This window comes from Palaemon carinicauda, unplaced genomic scaffold, assembly GCF_036898095.1.
Source record: "Palaemon carinicauda isolate YSFRI2023 unplaced genomic scaffold, ASM3689809v2 scaffold217, whole genome shotgun sequence".
Lineage (NCBI taxonomy): Eukaryota > Metazoa > Arthropoda > Malacostraca > Decapoda > Palaemonidae > Palaemon > Palaemon carinicauda.
The window spans coordinates 1-21,907 of NW_027169777.1; the positions used below are offsets into that span (position 1 = coordinate 1).

At 39.0% G+C, this 21,907-nt stretch overlaps 2 protein-coding genes across 2 annotated transcripts; both read right to left on the bottom strand.

Annotated features, from left to right (window-relative positions):
• Positions 1-12,773: 12,773 nt before the first annotated feature.
• On the bottom strand, positions 12,774-13,313 carry LOC137636043 (uncharacterized). The gene has a single exon (XM_068368473.1). The coding sequence runs from the start codon at positions 13,311-13,313 to the stop codon at positions 12,774-12,776; it is 540 nt and encodes a 179-aa protein (XP_068224574.1).
• Positions 13,314-13,375: 62 nt separating this feature from the next.
• On the bottom strand, positions 13,376-15,445 carry LOC137636045 (uncharacterized). Its single transcript, XM_068368474.1, has one exon. The coding sequence runs from the start codon at positions 15,443-15,445 to the stop codon at positions 13,376-13,378; it is 2,070 nt and encodes a 689-aa protein (XP_068224575.1).
• Positions 15,446-21,907: the final 6,462 nt, after the last annotated feature.

Genomic DNA, 21,907 nt, shown 5'->3' on the forward strand with positions numbered 1-21,907 from the left:
TCCTAGATTTTTTCACAAACGATATTAGCCCGGTTATAAAAATCACAAAATGTGTAATGATGGGGGAATATGTCTTGGAGCATATTAACAATAAATAATACTAATTTAGTAATCACTAGAACTTTGCATCTCGTACGAAAAAGGATGAGCTTACAAATATATATATATATATATATATATATATATATATATATATATATATATATATATATATATATATATATATATATATATATATATATATATATATATATATATATATATATATATATATATATATATATATCTTCCTTTATAGTGAGTATTAATACAGAAGCATATGATAGGATAATTTTACTCGGGAAAATTTATATTTCGATGCATCTGAGAAGGAACCAGTTTTTCTTCCGGAAATGTCTCCCTACAACTTGCAGCAAAGAATTAGCAGAGGGGGATAGGAGCTCTATATAATCACTGAAGGGCACAACACTGGCAATAACTTTGGTGATGAAGTTCATGAACATTCACTCTAGGAAAAAGCTTAATCATCTGTCGCTATATCTCAGATACTCCATATTTGACTATACAATTTTTATGCCTAATTAAGTTTTCTTTACTAAAGCCATCTCACTCTGGGGCTCTATTTCGGATCTGAAATGTTGGACAAGAGTTTACGTTAATGTAGACAATTTTGCTGAAGGCGATGGATGGGAAGAGTAATGTATTATAGGAAGGTTAAAAAATGAAGGATCTTCACCTTCGAAACACAGGAACAAACCTTACACTTGCTAATATCCTTAACATAGGTTACTCTCTTCAATATCTCGAGTTTAACTATCCCGTACTAGATGCTTATAATACAAACATATCATTCAAAAGAGAGAGGTTTTAATTTTAGAGAATTAAATCTATAAGTTTTTGGATGTTCGTTTATCAAAGTAACCAAAGATAGAAATGGACGTCTTGGCCAACCCTGGCTCAGTTTTCCATTATCAGGAGGACCAAGGGACAAGGAAAAAGAGTTAACTCATAAATAAGAATTAGGTAAAGTAAAATGGAAGATTAAATCGTATCATAGTATATATTTAAGTTGGTAAAGTAAGATTAAAGTAGGATAGGTATTGAAGGTCAGAGGTGTCTGGTTTCAGTTAGAGTTTCCTCAGAATAGATACTCACCAGAACATCAGCCGGGCAGGCCAAACCTACCACTGTGGTGACCAACCACAGCAGTGGCCTCAAAATAAACAGCTTAAACTTACTGTCCCGGGTGGGGATTGATATGCCTACATGCCAATGCAAGGCAAACACGTTATAACTGTACAAGCCAGCAGGCAATGTAAGCCTGGAAGTCTCATTGCTTTGTAAATTGAATATCCCTTATGACATTCTTCATAGCATTTATGCTTTTCTGAAACGTGTTACAATTCTGAAGTGTTCAAAACAATTTCTTGATGACAAAATAAGAGGGAAAACTGAAATCTAATAATATGAACTTCGTTAATAAATATTGGTTTCAAGATAAAATGTACAGAAAAAAATGTTTTCTCATCCTAACGCTTATGAACAGTATTTCAGATATTTTTTTTCATTAGCATAAATGATTGGAAGCAACAAAAATAATGTTTATGATTTCGATCATTCCCTTACCATAATGTAAACAAAGGGCTCTATATGGCATGACAAAATTACATGGTGTTATTCTGTCATCTGTGCCTTGTAACCTTAGCTGGACATTAAAACACAATGAGTTTGATGGTGTTTTGTTGATCCGTCTTAGGTAGGTAGATAAAAAGTATAAAAACTCTGTAATCAAGGAGGGAGAAATATCACATTCAACCCAAAAAGAAACCTTAACAGGTTATAGGCCAGACCATCGACAGAGAAATTAGTTTCGTCAAAGATGGGAAATTTTTAGAACAACATTGATACTACACTGATGACTACAAGCGTACTATGACGCAGCAAGGTACACACTTACTTGTCCTTTCATTCATAAACCCCCTCATGCCACGTGGTGCAATACATCCCAACTGGCTGCTCACTCCCTTATCCTTTAGTATCTCCGCTATGTCTACCGATGTCAGTTACTCACTCTGCTCCTCTTGTATAACTAGGCTCTCCCCTAAGTCTACTACTCATACAATTCTCACTGTATCACTGAGATTTCTCGTTTTTGTCTTTTGTCTTTGCAGATCCTCATGCTGATCATTTTCCAATACCTGTTACACTTCATTCACTACTGTTTCATGAACATCATATTGTATTGTCGGTCAAGGCAGATCCACAGACCAATCCAAACCATCATCTTGCTAGGTACTACATATGCACAATTCCGTGACCTTATGTCTCGTACATGCCGTGGTATTCCATCCACCTCTGCTGCCAGTAGGTGACAGAACACCAGTGACTCTCCCTTTTCCAAACTGTGTCACGGCATCACTTGACGGTTTTACCCACACAGCATCACTCACTTTATATGCTCTTATGGTAACAGGTTGCTCTCATAAAGTCTCATAATCTCCATGCAGCCTCACGATATATCCATACGGCATGTTAGCAGTAGCAGTCTCTTCCTCACAATCCTCTTGTGGTGTGATATTATAGAGATACACAGCCTCGCCTATTGAATGCTGTTTCCTTGTAGCTTTCACGTTCACTGTCTTATGACATCTCTCTGCCACACCAATACCTGATGCTAGATAAGCACATCTGAACCTCACATTTACATCCCACTTATCAGTGAAGTCTACAAATTTAGTGCTTTTCAAGGTTGTGTTATTATCTCTCAGAATCTTTTCTGGGGCTCCACGTTTAAAGAAAATATTTTCTAGCTGCTCTATCATACACGCGCTAGCTTACATATGCAACCGACGCCATATAGCAAAATGCGATAGACCAAAATCTATAACTGTCAGGTAATTCTGCCCACGATAGTGCGTTATGTCCATCTCTATCTGCTGCCATACTTCTATTACTTCACTTCACAGTTGCAGGGTCAATGGACTAAAACACTTCGCAACCTTTTACCACATCATAAACTAGTCGACAGTAAACTGTAGCAACTGGTCTTTGTGTAAAATAAAGAGTTCGCCAAACCCCAGTGTGTCTTATCTTATGGTACACCCGTCTTATCAAATTGTACACTATCTCCCACAGCAGCACATAGCGATGGCATTGCATATGTCTCTCTCAATCATTTCATTGGTATGCGAGTCAACAATTCAGCCTTGTTCTTATGAGAATGAACCAGTGATATGGATGCTGTTAACTTGTTCTCCTCTACTAATGCTTTCACTATTGCAACCCTATGCCAAATTAATATTTCATTAGCTGCCTTTGATTTTAATTGGCTCTTTCCTGTCAATCCTTCTTGTATCCACTGATGCACAGTTGCAGAGTTGGTCTTTTTTTTCCACAGCCTTCACTTCTCCCACTAACACAAGTTTCATTCCTTTTATTAATGTATCTAACACTGCCATATTAATATGCCCAGCTTCATCCTTTCTCAGCCAGCATGCATCCTCTACCACATATTTTCCGATCTCTACCACAGCACCCAAGGCCAATGAACTTGCATCAACCCAGAGTGTCGCTGACCTTTCACCAAAATTTCCCCATGGTTTGACTCGCTTTGCGCTTAATGAATGTCGCACTTAATCGCAGCCATCCAAACACAGGGTGATGACTAACTAGTATCCCACAAACAGAAAACACTTCGCTACGTATCATTTGGTCTGGTACATCTGACACATTACCATTCCTACGCCACTGAGACTTGCCATTCTTTCACCACACCTGCAGTCGAAACGTTCGTGTATATTCCTACTTAGATGACAACCCATATTTCTCCAAATTAATAATTACATATTTTACTACTACCGTACCCTCACGAACTAGTACACCATCTACATATGCCGACGTAGTACCATCACACACTACTGAGTTCTGCTCCAACACTTTATTAATCACCGCTTCCATCACCAGTGGGGCAACATTTAAGCCAAATCCAAACTTGTAAGGCAATACCTCTTACCTCCTAACATAACTTTTTGGTATGACCATAATCTCTCCTCCACTCGTATTTGCAAATAAACCTTGGCAAGATCAATCAATGTTACATTGACAGCCATATTTCGCCATTCACATAGCTTGCCTGCGTATACACCCTCATATCCTGTATGGGCATCAATGTGAGTATTGACCTCACGAAAGTCCATCACCAGCCTCACCTTATCCTAACTAGGCTGGATAATTGTCTTCAACGGAATTCAGCCTTTAGCAGAGACATTCTTACCCTTGTCATACGGCTGCCGCCAGCCCCTGGATACGCTCCTGCAACTCTTCCTCATATCTCTGTTGTGCCTCAGGTGTGACTGTGTATTCACATCTCGTATTCTTCAGCACTACTGGATCTTGATCGTCTCTTCATTTCCTGGCCTTCAGCCAACAATTAGCAAAAGGTTCAAAAGTAACTCAGTAAGCCATAAACACTGTTCCATACAAGAAAAGTTTGTATTTCTTCTGTTATCTTAAATATTGATAATTATTTTATTTTGATGTAAAATAAATTGAGTATAATTGCATATGTATAATTTCCACGAGTCGCAGATGATGTATTAAACCCTTCCCAATTCAGTCCTACCAAAAACCTGAGAGAGAGTACATTCCTGATTTTGATCTCTGATATTCACTCATTTTTATATTTATTCTTTCTCGTATTAGGCAAGAATTTTATCATTTCAAAAAAGAAAAGACAATTTCAACATCTTGCTAACATAAGGAAGAAGAAAATTCGCTCTATTAAGAGTTTAAAAGAGGGTAATATTTATAGTGCAAAGAGAGAGAGAGAGAGTTGTGTGGATTGAGAAGGGACGGCCTTGCCTTTCATTTTCATTCATTCATGTAGATTGCCATGCATGTAGCATGACACGGGCTCTTATCGTAGGACAGCCCGTAAACGATTGGTTCTGTAAAGGGAGATAACTCCAGAGGAGTAAACAATGTATTATTAAAAGGAATGTTAGGTAAGGAACAGGAAAAAGGATGAAAGATGAGGGGTGAGGATGATGAATGAGGGATGGGAATGGGAATGAATTGACAAGACATGAAAAGGGGTAGAAAGTAACCCGAAAAAGGGGACTCCTTTTTAGGTCCACGAAAGAAAGTTTTTAGTCTGAGAAAAAAGTATTGATAGTAGCAAGTCCCAGTAAGTAAAAGAGGCTGGGGGAGGAGAGAAGGATTTTTAGTAGGAAAGAATAGGAGTAGGTTTAAGCAAAGAGGCTTATTCCTGCTCTGTGATTGGAAGTAGGGAGGGGGGCTAGTTCTGTACAACGCTCGGTCAGTAAGTACGAGAAAGGCCCCCCGAGGATAGGTTTGAAGGAGGAATGATGGGGTAAAAAGGATTAGGAAGGTGTGTGTGAAGGGAGTGGGAAGGATGTAGCAGATAGGAAAGACAAGAGCTGTTTCCTTATGAGGAACACAGCCTTGCAATAACTATTCTCCAATTAGGAATTAGGTGTTGGGAAGGAAAGAGAGGATATAATTACTACAAGCAGAGAAGGCTTATCCCTGCTTCATGGCTGGAAACTGGAAATGTTGCAGGAATTTCAGTAAGGTAGAGGTTGAGGTTAAGGAGAGGACTCTGGCAAGGATCTGGAAGGCGATGGGTATGAGGTCTTGCAAGGTGAGAGACTCAATGTCTTGAGCCAAGGTTTGGGAAGGGAATGAGGATGATGGTTGTTGCTGATCCTTTTGAGGAGCAGTTGCAGGTAGGCGCTGGTCCATTTGGGGAACAGTTGCAGGCCGTTGCTGGTCCTTTTTAGGGCCAGTTACAGGTGTAGACGCAGGAGCAGTAGCTGGCTGTCGTTGTCTTCTCTGGTGAGGAGTTCTCTGTTGTTTAGGTAATTGAGTTGGAGCTGGTTTCTTTAGGTTTGGAGAAGATGTATTCTTCATAGCTGCTATCCTCTTGAGTCGCTCTGGGCAGCGCTTATTCCAAGCATAGTGTGGCTTAGAACAATTAGGGCACTTGGATGTGGTTTGTCGACCTTCTTTGTGGGCCTTAATGCACACTTCTGTGCTATGTCGTTGGCTGCAGACACCGCAGATAATGGGGCCTCTGCATTCTTCTTTATGATGTCCAAAGCGTTGGCATTTGTAACATCGAAGGGTTCAGGTGTATAATCCTCGATGGGGAAGGTACCCCAGACTCCTAAGTCCAGTTTGGAAGGAACTGAACCTATAAAGGTGGCGATGAGACGTCGAATAGGAATGTCATCTTTGCTTGTGCAGCGAACAGCACAGTCTATGTTGCTGCACGAAGTTGCAATGGAGATAGGCATCGACACAGGATACTTGGTAATGACTGCTTTCTTCCTGATAAAAGCAGGATCCAGCAGCGTTAAGGTGGGGTCTTCCTGAAGGAATCTGGCTGTCTCGATGTCCTTGGGATAGATGGTAAGGTCACCTTTCCTGTTGGGTCTTGCAGTGAGTTGCATGCCTGGCTTGGCAGCCATGGCAGCAACAGAGGCATAGGAGAGCTCGTGGTTTGCCTGTGAAAGTCGAAACTTTGGCAGAGGCTTCTTTGGCTGTGTAGCTGGGATATTCTCTTGTATGGCAGTGGCTTCTTGTAGGAGTGTCTGAAGGCAGTCAGTACAATTGCAGTCCGTGGAGTGGGCCCATTGTTCGATCTCCATGGCATTGGAGGACTCAGTCACGTTGGTAGAATGGTTGACTTCTGTTGTACTCGATTGCTGAGGAGTTGTAGGGACAGACAAGGACGAGTCTGTGCTCTCAGTCCTTGGAGTCACAGTAGGTGATGTTGGGGCTGGTTCTGTTACTGGTGAAGAATTGTCAGAAGTCTTCTTCCTTTTCTTGGCAAGAGCCCATTCATCATACTTGGTAATTTTGTCAGAGGCATCTTTGCAACCCTCACAGTTGCAGCAGACATGGTGATTAAACAGTTATATTTTCCTATGGAGTTAAAGATGTAAGCTTGGCACTGCTGGTAAGCCACACAGCTATCACAGTCACAAGCTTGGCCATTGAAGTAGTCTTCACAGTGTCTACTGTCTTGAGGATAGAATCTCCATGCTGATTTTCCCAAATGAAAAACGGACATTGTGGCAAAACTCTACGGGGCTTGCAGTGAAAATTTCACCCCCGAGGGTTATCCAAGTGTTGAACATAGGCGATGTGTCTATAATCCAGGCGAGGAGTTGTTGTCGGCACCGAGTCTAAAACGAAACTGTAAAACAACTTACACATGTGCCATGCGTATTCTACGCAAGTGTTCCTTTTGTACTGTAACAACAGAAACAATAGTGAAATATCAGTATATTTCCCTTTGAGTGGCTTCGTGTTAATTTTTCAGATGAAACTTTATTTTCTGTTATTACTAATCATTATGCTTTCACACAATATTTTTAAAGAAAAATTCTCTTTAATTGTATATATTACAACCCATGATTTCTATATGCTGCCTTGTTAATAAACACAGCTAGGAATTTTTGCATCTCATTTCGCTCTAAAAATTCTAAAAATACAAAAAATAGGTGTCAAAGCTAATTATTATCCTCTTATTTTATGGAAAATATTTCTGAATAAATTCTATTTCTGTTCTAAGCAAACAAACATCAAATGTATATGTTATTTTGTTATGTTGAGTCCCTGGTAATGACTGACTTCACCAACCAAATTACTCTACTGACTGTACAAATTTCCTACATGAATGAAAACATGTCTACCTTGTCTACAACACACAAGCAGACCAAGGGAGCCGTCAGTAATCATGCATATTTTTTTTCCTTCCAGAATACAAACTATGTTTTACATGTATATGATGAGACTAATATACAACTTGCTTGCTAGATTTTTCCTTGAACTCACAATACTCGGGTTTTTTCCTAGAGTCTCCCATGACTCTTCCCTGTAGGGGCAGGAAGCACTGACATAGTCTATGCTCAGCTGAAAGGTGTATGACGGTAACACCGTATGTTTCTAGGTCTAGAAGACCAAGGAAAAATTTATCTCGCGGTTATTGGCGCTATTGAAAATCCACTGATACATTAATGCTCTGATAAACTTCCATCGGGACAACATGGCCTGAGCCCAAAAAACGGATTTTGAGCAAAGCGAAAAATCTAATTTTGGGTGAGGTAGCCATGTTGTCCTGATGGACCCGCCCTCCTTTTCACAAAGGATGAATGAATCCCTCCCATATGTACTGTATCTGTAGTACCTCACTAACGCTACAAAGAATGACAAGATGGCACCAAACGGCATCGTGCTGGCGCTCAACAACAGTACGAGTAGGAGCGTTGCCTTAATAACGGCCCTCCTACTATTCTAGCCACTTGCCCCTCTCGAAGCGTTAACGGTATTAGAGGTGTAGATTGTTATGTGGCGTGTCATGTATACGTCCTCTGACCTTATGCGATATCCCTACCTAAAGACAAATGCAGGGGATAATCGCGCCAGGAGTTAGAATTCTGGATACCTTTAGTAAAATTCTCTGGGATATATCACTGTAGTTAAATATAACCTAGGAAGCTACTATGAAGGAACTTCCATCAGGACGACATGGCTACCTCAGCCAAAAATAGATTTTTCGGTTCACTCTAAATCCATTTATTTTTCCATTCAGTATATATCCAGTCAAATTATCTTTGGAAGGCATAATAATGTCTGTAATCTTTACTCATCGTCAACTTGTATTTCTGCTAACATTCACACCATCTGATCAGTCGACTCAGTGTCTTCCCCTATATTAGTCTAGACATTAAATCCAACCAAAGGTTTAAGCTGTGTGAGGCCTTTTTGAGGAAAAGCAAAGAAATGGACAATTCTTAATCAAAAAGTTTTGCTTATTAAGTAAATCGTATTGGTGTTTTCGCATTTCTTTATAAGGTCAGAAATTTAGGTCAAAGGTTAGTTAGGGCAGTTTTTCATTTTTTTTTCATAAAAAAGTATATTGTGCTTTATATGTACTGCTAAATACAGTTGTGTAAATGATCTTAGATACCTGTCATATGCAATATCACGCAGCCTCTTTCAGTTTATGGAAATAAGGGAAAATTATCCCAATCAGTGTGTCTTTATATTAACGACGTAAGCTACAAGTGGCCTCTTTTTATTTAATTTATACATTTGTTCATTATTCTGAATTTTAGGGACACTTTTGTCAATTTTTTTTCTAATTTATCAATAAATACTATTTGGTCTTACTCTGTTCATTCTAATAGCGAGTTTGAATATGGAAATTGTGATGAAAGATAGGAATGAATTTGATCCAAAGACTGTGGAAATCAAAACATTCTTTCATGCCATGCAGACTACATCATTCTAGGGTAAAGGTCCAGGTTGGTGTTTAAACTTTCAGAAATTTGCAACTTGTATAGTTTAAGTGGTGCTCTTCGTGACAGTAAATTGCAGCAATTATTTGCAATGTCTAGAGGAAAACTATTGTGCAGTTTTAATGCTGTTATTGTGCAAAACAGTCTTGTGAACGTTTAGTCAAGATTGTGTGATAGCTGATGTGTATCTATGTAGCATGAAATGTGTATGTAGCTACAAAGTGGGATAGGACATTGAAGTACAAATTATTTTCTAGCCAAGGATTTCATTCTATAAAATAAAGTTAAACCAAAATGAACATTACCATAAAAGAAAACTATATGGATAACTGTTGTTTTTGATAAATTTTAACCTACCAAATACTAGTAATCATTTGTATTATTTCTCTATGAAATATTTCAAATTTTCTGAAATAGATAGGTACTTATAAAAGGAAAAAAAAATGATTTTTTATTTCGCTGCTTTTTTTTCCAAGTGAACTATGGAGAATATCCTTAGCTTGAAGAACCTACAAGAAATAATGAGGTTTGACATCTTTCAAAGAAGCAACATTAAATAGAAAGAAACTAAGGTGTGCCAATTATGAGGAGACAGTTAGTAGGCTATTAAGTTGAACCTCAACTGCGTATGAGATGTGTGCAAAGTATGATGATAAGCAGAAGTCAAACTAAACTTAATCGTGACTTACCACAAAAAGGGCAACTATAACTGCAAATGAAGAGTAGAGGGATGGATAAATCGAAACAAACTTCAGTAAATGTTCACCGAGTTGTTAGGGCAAACAAGAGTGATGAGGACTACCTGAGAAGCCCTTACAAGACATCCTGGAATGGGGATCGAGCCTTTTTAGGAGAGTACTGTGTGGTGTGCCGTGGCTAGGCATCACTTTGGCTAGAGTAAACATGGCATTGGTTGTTGCATCAACATATCTTATCGACGGCAGGTCTCCAAAAGGATGGTTTCAATGTTCGAGTGTAAAGGGGTTAGGATGTTCCTCCTTCCTTGGTCCAGTGAGTATTTGGTTGTCCTCTTACAGCTCCAAAAGTATTATTCGGTTGAGAGGATGCGCATATTCTCTGTTCATGGAGGGGATTTGGACTGTTCTGATGTGTCCGTCTTAACCTTGGTAAACCTTAAATATATGGCTTAAAGGGTATTCCTATCGACTGACTTCATTCAGATTACCAAGCATAAATCTCCAACCTTGGGAATGGTTAGGTGGAGGCGAAAGGTTTCTTGTGTCATTCTTGAAGGGAACTGATGTAATCATACTTACACCTCTTAAGGAATGTTCCCATGTTGGTTAGTTTCAGGTAGTCATGGCAGAGGAAGTTTTCCTCTTGAGAAGCATGATCAATCAAGTCTGCCAGATGGAATTGGGTTGCCAATGAGAGGGTTCTACCATAGAGTAGGTAGCTCTGTGTGAAGGGTATATCAGTTAGATAATTTGCATCCAGTTACATTAGGGGCCAATCATTTACCGCACATTCGATTTTTGGACTAAGGTTACAAAACTAATCATTCGTCGGGTGACAGAAGTCAGTGGTTTTGCGCATGTTGAGATAGGCAAATTCAATCAATTGCTCATTTGATTCTGTCAATAACAGGGGGTTGCATGATCTCTGTCAGGAGCATCTGGCTTGCTTTAAAGGTCAAGGAATTGTTAGTAACAATACACTTTTGCTTCACAAATTGGGCAACGAACCTTCGTATCGCTAGGAGTAGTTCCACAACTGTCAATGATGTAGCGGTTTCTTGAGCTACCATTTGCATGTCAGTGCAGGTATCAGTATTACATAAACCATGTTTACATGTGAGCGGTGTACCTTGAAGCCAGTGTAGTCCACTTACTCTGAAAGGGACCTCTGTGCTGAGATAATTGAAGTAGACTGAAGCTAACAGAGAGGTCGAGTATGGCAGCCATTGTATTTTTTTACAGTGTATGCACCATTGAATGTGGTTCTTCACTTGTCACATTAGGGGAACCCAAAATTCATTGCACAAGTTAACAAGTAGAGAGGAGGTGTTACAGTGTAGCAGCACTCCATGCCAGTGCTCAGCAATGATTCTACTGAGAGCACAATGGTACTATAGGAGAATGAGGTCCATGTAGCCAGACTTCGGGGGTCTGTCTCTGAGGAGGGAACAACCTCTTAACACACCTCTGGTGTCAATATATTGATTCTTTTGTCTGATAGAGGTGCATTCTTATGACGTCAAGAAGCTGGGTTTACCTTGTATTCATTGAATTATGTCAGGTGAACCGCCGCCCTATGAGACATGAATGATGGCAGTAAGCAGTCTCTCTAGGAACTTATAGATAAAGTGGGCCAATTCATGCTCGGCCCATCAACTCGTTAGTTTAAGCAGAGCTGCATAGCTCTTAACCGTCTTGTCAGGAGAAGTAAAATGTGCAAACCTTTGAGTTTGATGCAAGAAATTTCTGATGGAACCAGCTTTTATCTCCCATTCATTCATAAAACTATTTTGGTCCGAGTAAGCTGAGATGTCTGTTAGCCAGGATGGTTTATGAAGCCAGAAGTTGGACATAGGGACGACTCTGTTGGCTACTCCCAGTGATGCCAGGTTGACAGGATTGCACGATGTGGGGACATGATTGAGTAACAGACGAAAGTTCAACTTGATACCGCATATCTCCTTGACCCTATTTAGGATGCTTAGGGCCGTGCTCTGCCGGCTCTGAACTCACTCTAGGGCTGTGAAGGCATCAGACCACACCTTTGTGGAGACCTAGGTTTCAGGACGCAATTCAATCAGTTACTGGGCCATCCGGCATCTATACAGGAATGCAGTTAACTCAACCTTGGGAAAGGACTGACTTTCAACCAATTCCGGCATACATTTGAGAATGACTTTTGCCTTGGCTGTGAGGAGCTGGCATTTCCATTCATCTGTGACCAGGTAGGTTGCCACTCCAATGACTTGCTTGGAGGCATACTCATACACTTGTAAGAAGGCCTAGTAATCATTATGGGCATTTTGAGGCCCCTTGATGTTATCAAGAACGTTGTACTTTTTAGGAAAATCACCAAGCTCGCGAATTAAGCCTGTGCTCAGTCTTGAATCCCAACTCTGATCAATCATATAGAGTCTTCAAATGAAGAGTTTGCCTCGAACAGTGACCGGTGAGATAAGGCCAATAGGGTCAATGAAGGACAAGAACAGAAAGACAACCTTCCTTTTGGTGTTAATTTGAAAGTTTGACAGCAAATGTGTCATTAGTGGTGTTCCAGTCATGACAGACGAATTAGTGGTATTTAGGTAAGGGCATGCTGGCTTCCAGCATGATTGCTCCTATAAAAGGTATTACACTAAGGATTTCCGTGGTTAATTCGTAGCAATGTTGCAAGTTGTAAACTGTATGCTCAGGTACCAGATAAAAACTCAGCTTGCCGTAAAACGTTTAATTTCGACCTGTAACATTATATTCCAATAGGCCTTTCATTCATTAAGTTTGCTATTTTAAAAAATGTTGTCTGCAAATCACTAAATGTCAAGATAGTAGTTCCTATGAGCATTGACAGAGACCTTTTTACAGACTTAATTAAGGCCTCACTTACCCCATTCTGCCATGCAGCATCTGCAGATCGATTAAATTTCCATTTCAAGCCTTCCTTTGCTCCAAATTCAGCGATCTCGTGTATGTTCCAGTTGTTAATATCACTCTTAAGTTCTTTACTTGCTGATACCAATTGTGAGCCTAAGTCAGAGTGTACAGTATCAGGATAGCCATGAACCGCTGTAAATCTTCTGAAACACTTTAAAAAACTATAAGTATCATATCCATCTACAACATCAATATACACGGCACGTGTAACAATACAATTGAATATAACACCATAAGCTTTACCAGTTGTCCTTTTCTTTACATTATCTTTGATTTGAAAATGTCCAAAAATATCCACAGCACTCTGATAGAATGCTGGACAAGGACTCATTCTTTCATCAGAAATCTGACCCATTCTTTGACCTTCAACTTTGGCATCTAGTTTCCTGCAAAGAATACAACCTCTCTTTATCGATCTTATATTTTACGTGCTGAAGGAACCCAAAATTTAGACTGAAGCTTACATAGTGTAACATCAACTCCAGCATGATCCAACCTGTGTAAATAACTAATGTACAAGACTGTAAATGGATGCTTACCAGGTAATAGAATGAAGCTATCTTGGTTCCAATTATGTTTCAACCATCTTTCCATTCTTTGTCCTACCATAATTGTACCATCTTCAGCTTGAAATGGTCCTAATCTTTGAAAGCATTTTTCCCAGTTCTCAGGAAGACTTTTTTGTGCTTGCATAATCCAAAACCTCTCGGCTTCCTGGAGTGATCCAGGTTCAAGTTTCTTTAGAACACCCTTAAAAGATTTCACCTTAACAATGTTAAATATCCTAGCAGTGACTGCAATTAACATATTATAGTTGTTGAATTTCGACGCATCAATTATGGTCTCTTCATGAACAGAGTATTGTGCAAGATTAACATGAATTCTATCAGGTAACTCACAATTCACCGATTGACTGATAGGCCACACTTCTAAAGGAAGGGCCATAAACTCTGGACCATATTTCCATGAATAGACAACTGCAACATTTAAAGGGTCCTGGGGTCTGGTCAATAGATCAGCAGGATTTAATCCAGAAGCAATCCACCACCATTCATTTGGGTCACTTTTTGATTGAACTTCTGCTATTCTAGTGGCTACGAAAGTTCCAAAGCCATAAGATTCCTTTTGGATTTGTGCTCTAACAATGGAGGAATCTGTTATGTGCATTACCGAACTAAATTTATATGTCATTTCATCTTTAATAGCTTTACGCATACTGCACGCTATAACAGCTCCACACAATTCAAGCCTTGGAATAGATAACTGTCTACTGGGGGCTATCCTACTCTTTGCCACAATGAGCCTGCTCTCAAATGCACCAGACTCTAACTCCCACCTAGCATATGCAACAGCACCATAAGCATTTGTTGAACTATCACTGAAAATAACAAGTAAAGGCAATCCTTTGGCTGAGGTTGGCTTAACATTCCTTTCAAAATACAGAGTTTCAGTACCAAATAATTCACAAAAATATGACACCCACTGTTCTTTTAAATAGGAAGGCAAGGGATCGTCCCATCCCAATTTAAAGTCACATTTCACAGTGTCTCGTAGCAAAATCTTTGCTTTCAGTGTGAATGGAAGCAAAAACCCCAGTGGGTCGTAAACAGAACACATCTGACTGACGACAACCCTTTTTGTTAAAACAGAAGGTATATTTTCAAAGAAATTCAACTTGTTTAAGTCTGGTTCTGTTCTTACACCCTTATATTTTGGAGAGAAATTTAACTTAGTTTTAAAATAAAACACTTCCTTATTGCATTGCCAGTTAAGGCCAAGTATTCTTTCATTACTATTCTGGGACACTTCAAAGTCAGAATGCTCATTATCTCCGGTAATGGTCCATCGTTTAATTTTAAAACTGCCTTTAGAGAGTACATTTTCAATATCTCTAATTAGGCTAAATGCCTCAGCTTTACTCTCAACAGAATGGATTATGTCATCTACATAGGAATTAGTCATTATCACATGTGATGCTTCTGGGAAGTCTTTTACCGACAATTCTGCAGTATGTCTGAGAGCTAACATTGCAATCATTCCTGAGGGCCCATCCCCGAAACCCATGCATGTCATTACATAGTGATCAGGTTTGCCATTACTTTGCAAATTTCTCCAAACAAATCTATGTACATGTTGTTCTAATTCTGGAAGCTTAATGCAATTATACATTTTGCTTATGTCACCGGCTATGCCTATAGCCTTTTCACGAAATCTTAGTAATATACCAAACATTGAGTTCAAAATATTAGGGCCCTTTGCCCAAGAACTATTTAGAGACTGGCCCATATACTTTGCCGATGAATCAAAAACAATTCTCAATGGGGTTGATACAGATCCTGGTTTTAACACTTCATGATGTTGAATGTATGTGACAGGACCAACATAGTTTTTAACCTCTTCATCGGATAACTTCCGAATTACATTGCGCTTTGTCATGTCAAGTATCTGGTGATTATAAGCTTGAGCATAGTCTGAACCCAGTTTCATCAATCTTTTCTCTGTGTCTTTCAGTCTAGCTACAGCTACAGATACATTATTTTGCAACAGTTTGGGATCCTTAGTCCATGGAAATTTAGCAGACTATTCTTTTCTGTCTGGGTAATACATCAACCCACTTTCAATAAGAGCCAGCTCCTTTTCCTCTTTTATACTATAATTGCCATTGCCTGTTGCACATTTCCCACAACGACAACTACCACATCTGGGATTACAATCAGTTCCTAAGTGTTCAATGGTGAAGAAATCATTTATCTGTGCTTTAATATCAATTACGGGTTCTACAGATATATCATAGTCGGATATTGTACTGGAAATATGATTAATGCTAATGCCTGGATTACTCCTAAACACTGATAAGGTAACAATGTCGGGATGACTGCCATACACACACATTCCAAACTGTGATTCCCTGAGCTGTAAATTTTCAGCCACAGTTTCCTTAACTGTTGGAATTAAAGAGCAATAATCAGAACCAATTAGGAGATCTATTTTCCCATAAGGTCTATCTAATGCACATACACTAACACCCTTGAATAAATGTTTCACTTTTGATAAATCTACCTTACCGACTTGAGATGTAATGTCATCGATTCCATAAGCAGTAACATTGACATCATTCCCATCCTTGTCGGTTAAAACCAGATCATACTCTTTACTACTGTATGTCACAGTTCTGTCGCCCAATTTAGTCACAGCTAATCTGACACATTTTCCTTTCAGTCCCAATGCCTTAGCCACATCATTTCTTATCATTGTTATATCAGCTCCTGAGTCAAATAAAGTTTGTAACTCCTGATTACCACACTTGATCTTGTTAACCATAAATAAAACACCGTTTCTTTTCAGACTTACAAAGGAATTTCCTGTTATGAATCCCTCATGTATAATAGTATGATGAAGTTTCCCACAAGGTTCATTGTTAACATCTACAGTATTACATCTGGACTTCTTTAGACATTTTCTTGCTATGTGAACACCTTTAAGGCAATTAAAGCAAATACCTTTCTTCTTTACACTCTCCATTCTGTCATTGATACTCAAGTTCTGGAAAGTTTTACAGTCTAAGAATTCATGTCCATCTGAGCCATGATACCAGCACCTATGCAGCCTTGTGTTGTCACTGATCTTATTCCTCTTCCGTTCAGCATTGTCTTCTGTAATTTTAGTGAAAAGGTCAGTGATATTTGTAATAGCCTTTTCAAGTCCTGCTATCCTTTCCATTACATCTGACTCTCTTCCTTGCTTTGTACTACGCTGATCTTCATAAGTGCAGGTATAATTCACTTTAGCCTTAATATTATTATTGCTTCTATTATTAGCATTAAGATATTTCATTGATTTCTTTTCACTCAAAAGGTATTCCAACAACTTTCCGAATAGGTCACGATTATCTACACACTCTGCTAACTTAACCCATTCACGCTTCTGTGTAGGTGGTAATAGTTTTTCTATCTGGCTAGTCATGTTAGCAGTATTTAATTCTGAAGCCAAACTCATTTGGTCTAAGTAAAGATAGCATTGCTCAATCTTATCAACCATCTTAATGAAACTCTCACTATCCCCTTCGGAAATAGGTTTAATTGACCTTATGTCCTCTACTACTACATCAATAATGGTTCTGCTGTTTCCAAAAGTTTCCTCTAATCGCTCAAACATTTTATCAAAGTCATGATCTGCACCACGAACTGTATCCAAGGCCTCTCCTGAGAGACACTGTCTTAGCACAAAGGTATCTTTCCCATAATTTCATTGCATTAGTCTAAAAAAATCTCTCTTGAAATTGCTATAATCTCTCACATCTCCGTGAAACCTGGGCACATCAATCGGTTTTACTTTTAAAATTTTTTTCACCTGCATTTCGTCTTTAACTTTCACAAATATCACATGACCTGCACACTTTCTATTTTCTAATGCTTTGATATAAACGTTAGCCTCCTCTATCAATTGAGCATCACAGTTCTCATCTAATAAATTGCAATACTGTTCATTAGCTAGTTCAACTTCATCATAAGCCTTAACAACACTCTCATATCTTTCTTCTAAAATTTCTAATGCCATTTGATCTAACATATACTCATGAAACTTATCAAGCTTACGTGTTAGTTTTGCCTTTGCGGTTCCCCTCTGCTGTTTGGCCTTCTTCTGTGCCTCCAGTGACATCCTAGCACTATCATTTTTCCCCCATGGAGCTGCCATTTTTCCCTTTATCTGCCATGATGAGTGTTGTCGAAATGTATGCTCAGGTACCAGATAAAAACTCAGCTTGTCGTAAAACATTTAATTTCGACCTGTAACATTATAAAAGTCAGTATAACATACCCAATTTTTTTTTTCTTTTTACGTATCACCTTAGCAGAAACATTAATCCTTATCACCATATGAACAAACATATATAATTTCTCACTAATAGTTATCATCACAATAATGTCATCACACAATCACCGTTATCACCAAGTTATAAGATAAGTAACAATTAACTGCAAAAAGTCACTTAAAAGAATGCCTCCTCTCTGATACCCAGCAGATTTCTCATGCATTAAATATCAGCTAATTTCTTCTATCAGCTCTTACATTAACACATCCTAAAATACAACATTACTACAATATAGTAGAGGAACAATGTCAAAATGCCGATAAGACTATTCAACCGAAACATATCCATAATTTACAAATCTCATTACACAAACAATAGCATACCTTAAAGAACACAAGCTACATAACACCATTTGCTTGCATGAGTGCACAGCTGCACTCCTCAGCAACTATGCACGAACAGTTGGTTACGTGCACAACCTCCACCTGTCAGTCACTGGCCACGTCGACAGTCGACAGTACCACTGCCCACCGTCACAATTTTACACTGTCGTCAGTGAGCATGCGCAAACTTCACAAAACTTGAACATTACTAAAATACTTAAAAATAATTATTAGTGTTTAACTAATAATACATAAACCTAGAAGCTCGTTTTAAGCTGTGAAGCAAGACTACTTGTTTGAGTATCAAGCTGGTGTTGGATTATCTGGTTGAGTAAATACAGGCTCAAAGTGGCTCCAAACAGGACTACCTACAAAGTGGTACGCAACAGCTTCCGTCATACACGAGTCCTTAAAGTAAACAAAGCGATGGTAATCATAGTGTTCTTGGGTGTTTTCTAACCACAAGAAAGATATGAAGATATCTACTATCAAATAAAATGGCTTCTCACTAAACGTCAGGATCATGGTGGGGATTTTTGAGGCTATGTTTAGTCCTGTGTACAAGGACTCCTTTAGAGTCCTTGAAATCGGTCCTGATTTACCAGAAGCATTGAACACTATGCTCATCGACGTCGAGGTGGAATTTTAAAGGACAGGATGATGTGGCATATAGTGCATTTGTATGTTAGTATGAAGGACCGACTTGATGAAGCCCTCTTTTATGTACTAGACAAGGATGACCTGGTACTTGGTCAATAACTGAGGGTCTTTAGATTTTTAAGGGACATCAGTTGGGCAAAAGCCCTAGGAATATTTATTACCTGTCTGCTACCGCTCTTGAAGGGCGGTTGCACAATGTGTCTCCTGATTGCGTACTGCGTAGTGCGCTTTAAGAGATCAATGACCTGGGCCTGAAGATAGCTGAAGGGTTCATTGCCTATGCCCATAGCCTCAAGTTTCCAAAGATTCTTGACATGGGGCTCCACTCTTACGGTGTTTACTAAACTGATGTGGTTTAGTTTGAAGAACAGGCTATTGATCTTCTGGAGCTCTGTCCCTTCTTGTGAATAGTCTCGCAGATCTCCCCAAAACACATATCCACTGGGCATACTAAACAAATTGACACCCTTTATGTTTTGAGTATGCTCGAGGAGTCAGAAAAGATAATCGGCTCTGAGGATGATCTATATACCAGTCGCATTGTCATCTAGCTGTCTGTCCACGAGAAGTAAGTCATTAGCCATTAGAGTGCGGGTATATGCCAACATCCTTTTATTCTGGCCCACGTTCAAATAGACGATGGTAATGTCGACCAGTTTCCAAATTAAACTAAACATTGAGGTAATTAATCCTGGTTAAATGAGTTGAGCTGTAACGTGACTTTTCAGACAGGGGTAAGGTTCAATTACTTCACTACGTTAGGATTCACGAATGTGTGTTGGGAACCATAATTCAGGAAAACTCAAGTTGAGTGTTCAAGTTTCCCGTTAAAAAGATCGCCAGTGAAGGTAGGTAGAATGACAGGGTTTATTTTGTTAACCTGGTTGCTTGGATCAGTAACACTCCAGTCTTCAAGGGTAGTATGAACAATGAGCAGTTTGCCTGAAGGTGAGTCTGCTCTAAGACCACCAGGTTGGTGACCCACAGTCAATATGTTGGGGCAAAGAGTCACTTTGTGATCTGCTCTGGAGTTTCAACAAGCCTCAGAGGCAGTACACTTGCTGGCAAAATGTTGCATCAGAAGATATATAGTGCAACAGCCTAGTTGATTCAGCCACACCAATCGACTATTTGAATCAGAGAATTGGGCATGTAGTGGATGAGTGACTGTCATGGTCCCAGAAAAGACAATTGCTCTGAACAGCGTTATCTGCTAGAGGGGCAGCTCTGGTAGTCACTAGTGCTTGCTTCTGAGTAGGTTTTGCCGGTACGTGAGTTGATGTGGATTGTGCATTTGACTTAAGATCACCGCTGAATGTTCCAGTGAAGGGCTTAGCATCTTTCATTGCTGAATTGCTGTTCATTCAGTGCTAGAACGCTTAATGGGAAGCCATGGTTTGCTTGGCTCCATCAACACTTTAGCTAGCTCCTTCGTGCGTGCATGCTTGTATAGTTCATCATTTAAGTCTTGCAAGGTCACGAATGTGCTGTGCTAATGATGATAAACAGCCTCCTGGAAAGCAGGGTTTAGCTTACTCAAGATTGCATGCTCTAAATTCCCATATGGTTTCCTTATTTGGGCCTATTAGTGATAGAGGGGTTCAAGCGCTACCTTTGTTTAAATTGAGTTATGAATAGCATTGTATTCCAAAACCATTCTAGTTTCTAAAAACACTCCACAAACCCATCCCTGACATCACTAATATAGTGGAAAATGTCATAAGTGGAATGTAATGACGCCGTATGCCTTTCTGTAACTGTAAGACAGGAGACCACAGTCGACATATCTACAGTTTATATCCCACAGCCAATAGGATCCTGCCTTACTGTCTCACAGGCAATTAGCCAATTAACAATGCTCTATTATCCGAGCGTTGGCTCGTCCCGCTAATCTATACCTGTATCTCCCAACCAGTGATGTGTCTTTTACCTTCTCTCTGTTATCATAGGTTTTTGTTAAGTTTTATTGCTTTTCTTATCTAATTAATATTCTTCTCACTTTCACATAACTAGTTTGATGTGATAACATACACACAGGTGGTGGTCCACTTACGACAGAGACTGGGACCGAGAAGTATATCGAACTCAAAAAGTAAAGTTTCTAAAGATTTATTATGAAGCATATTGATTTAGCAATCATCTCGATCATATTTTATCAATATTTTCTTACTGTATATCATTATTCCATTATCTTGTATCATGGGGTATGATATGCACTATTAATGCATTTTTGTATGCTATTTTTTTTTACTTTGGAAGCATTTTATCAATCAAGAATTACTTAATATTTGGTTCTTCTTTGGTTATGATCAGCTGATCTGAAGGTCCCGCTATCTACCGTATCATGAGATAGCCTATCTACGAATGGCATATTTTTTATATAATTTCTTAACTTATTCGAAATACTTTTTATGATGAATATTACATCAGCGCCAATATGCTACAGGAAATCACAGTTTCAATATAGTTCGTTTTAGCGATTCTTATCAATTATCTTTTGAAAATTTGTGCGTTCCTTCTCTGTGTGTGTGTGTTTGTACATGCTCTTGCAATTGCATAATTGTCTAGTGATAAAGGTCTGATTATCGTGTTCTTTATTAACTTATTTTTATCTAATTTGGCAGCTTATGAAGTTTAATTTACCGTTTTGCACTAATTACGTGTTCTTTTTGCGAATGTAACCCATCCAATTGGTGAAGTCTTGAACGCAGATTTTGTGAACCTGTTAAGCACAGCGTATTTTCATTCCTTAGTGGTACCCAGAAATTTGGAGGATTTATTTAACTTTGGAGTGGCAAATTCCACACAACCAGTCATTCCACCCAATATATCTTACCAAGCTCCCATCGTTGGTAACCCTTCACAGCCTAGGTCCAGTTGATCTTTTGCGCATGATGTCCCCCAGATTAGATCACTTTAGCAATCTCTTTGAAAGGATCAGGATCAGATTTAATGAATACAGGAAGATTTTGAAGTCTCATTACATGCATTCTGTCATTGTGGCGAATTACTGCATGCTGGCTACTTGCGCTAAATAAATTGAAACGGCCTTCACCAGCATTGTGTTCATAAGGCCACTACTGACCCAGCTCA

What these genes read in the sequence shown, in the direction of transcription:
- LOC137636045 (XM_068368474.1), bottom strand. Translation starts at nt 15,445, where the DNA reads ATGAAACTGGGTTCAGACTATGCTCAAGCTTATAATCACCAGATACTT.
- LOC137636043 (XM_068368473.1), bottom strand. Translation starts at nt 13,313, where the DNA reads ATGGGTCAGATTTCTGATGAAAGAATGAGTCCTTGTCCAGCATTCTAT.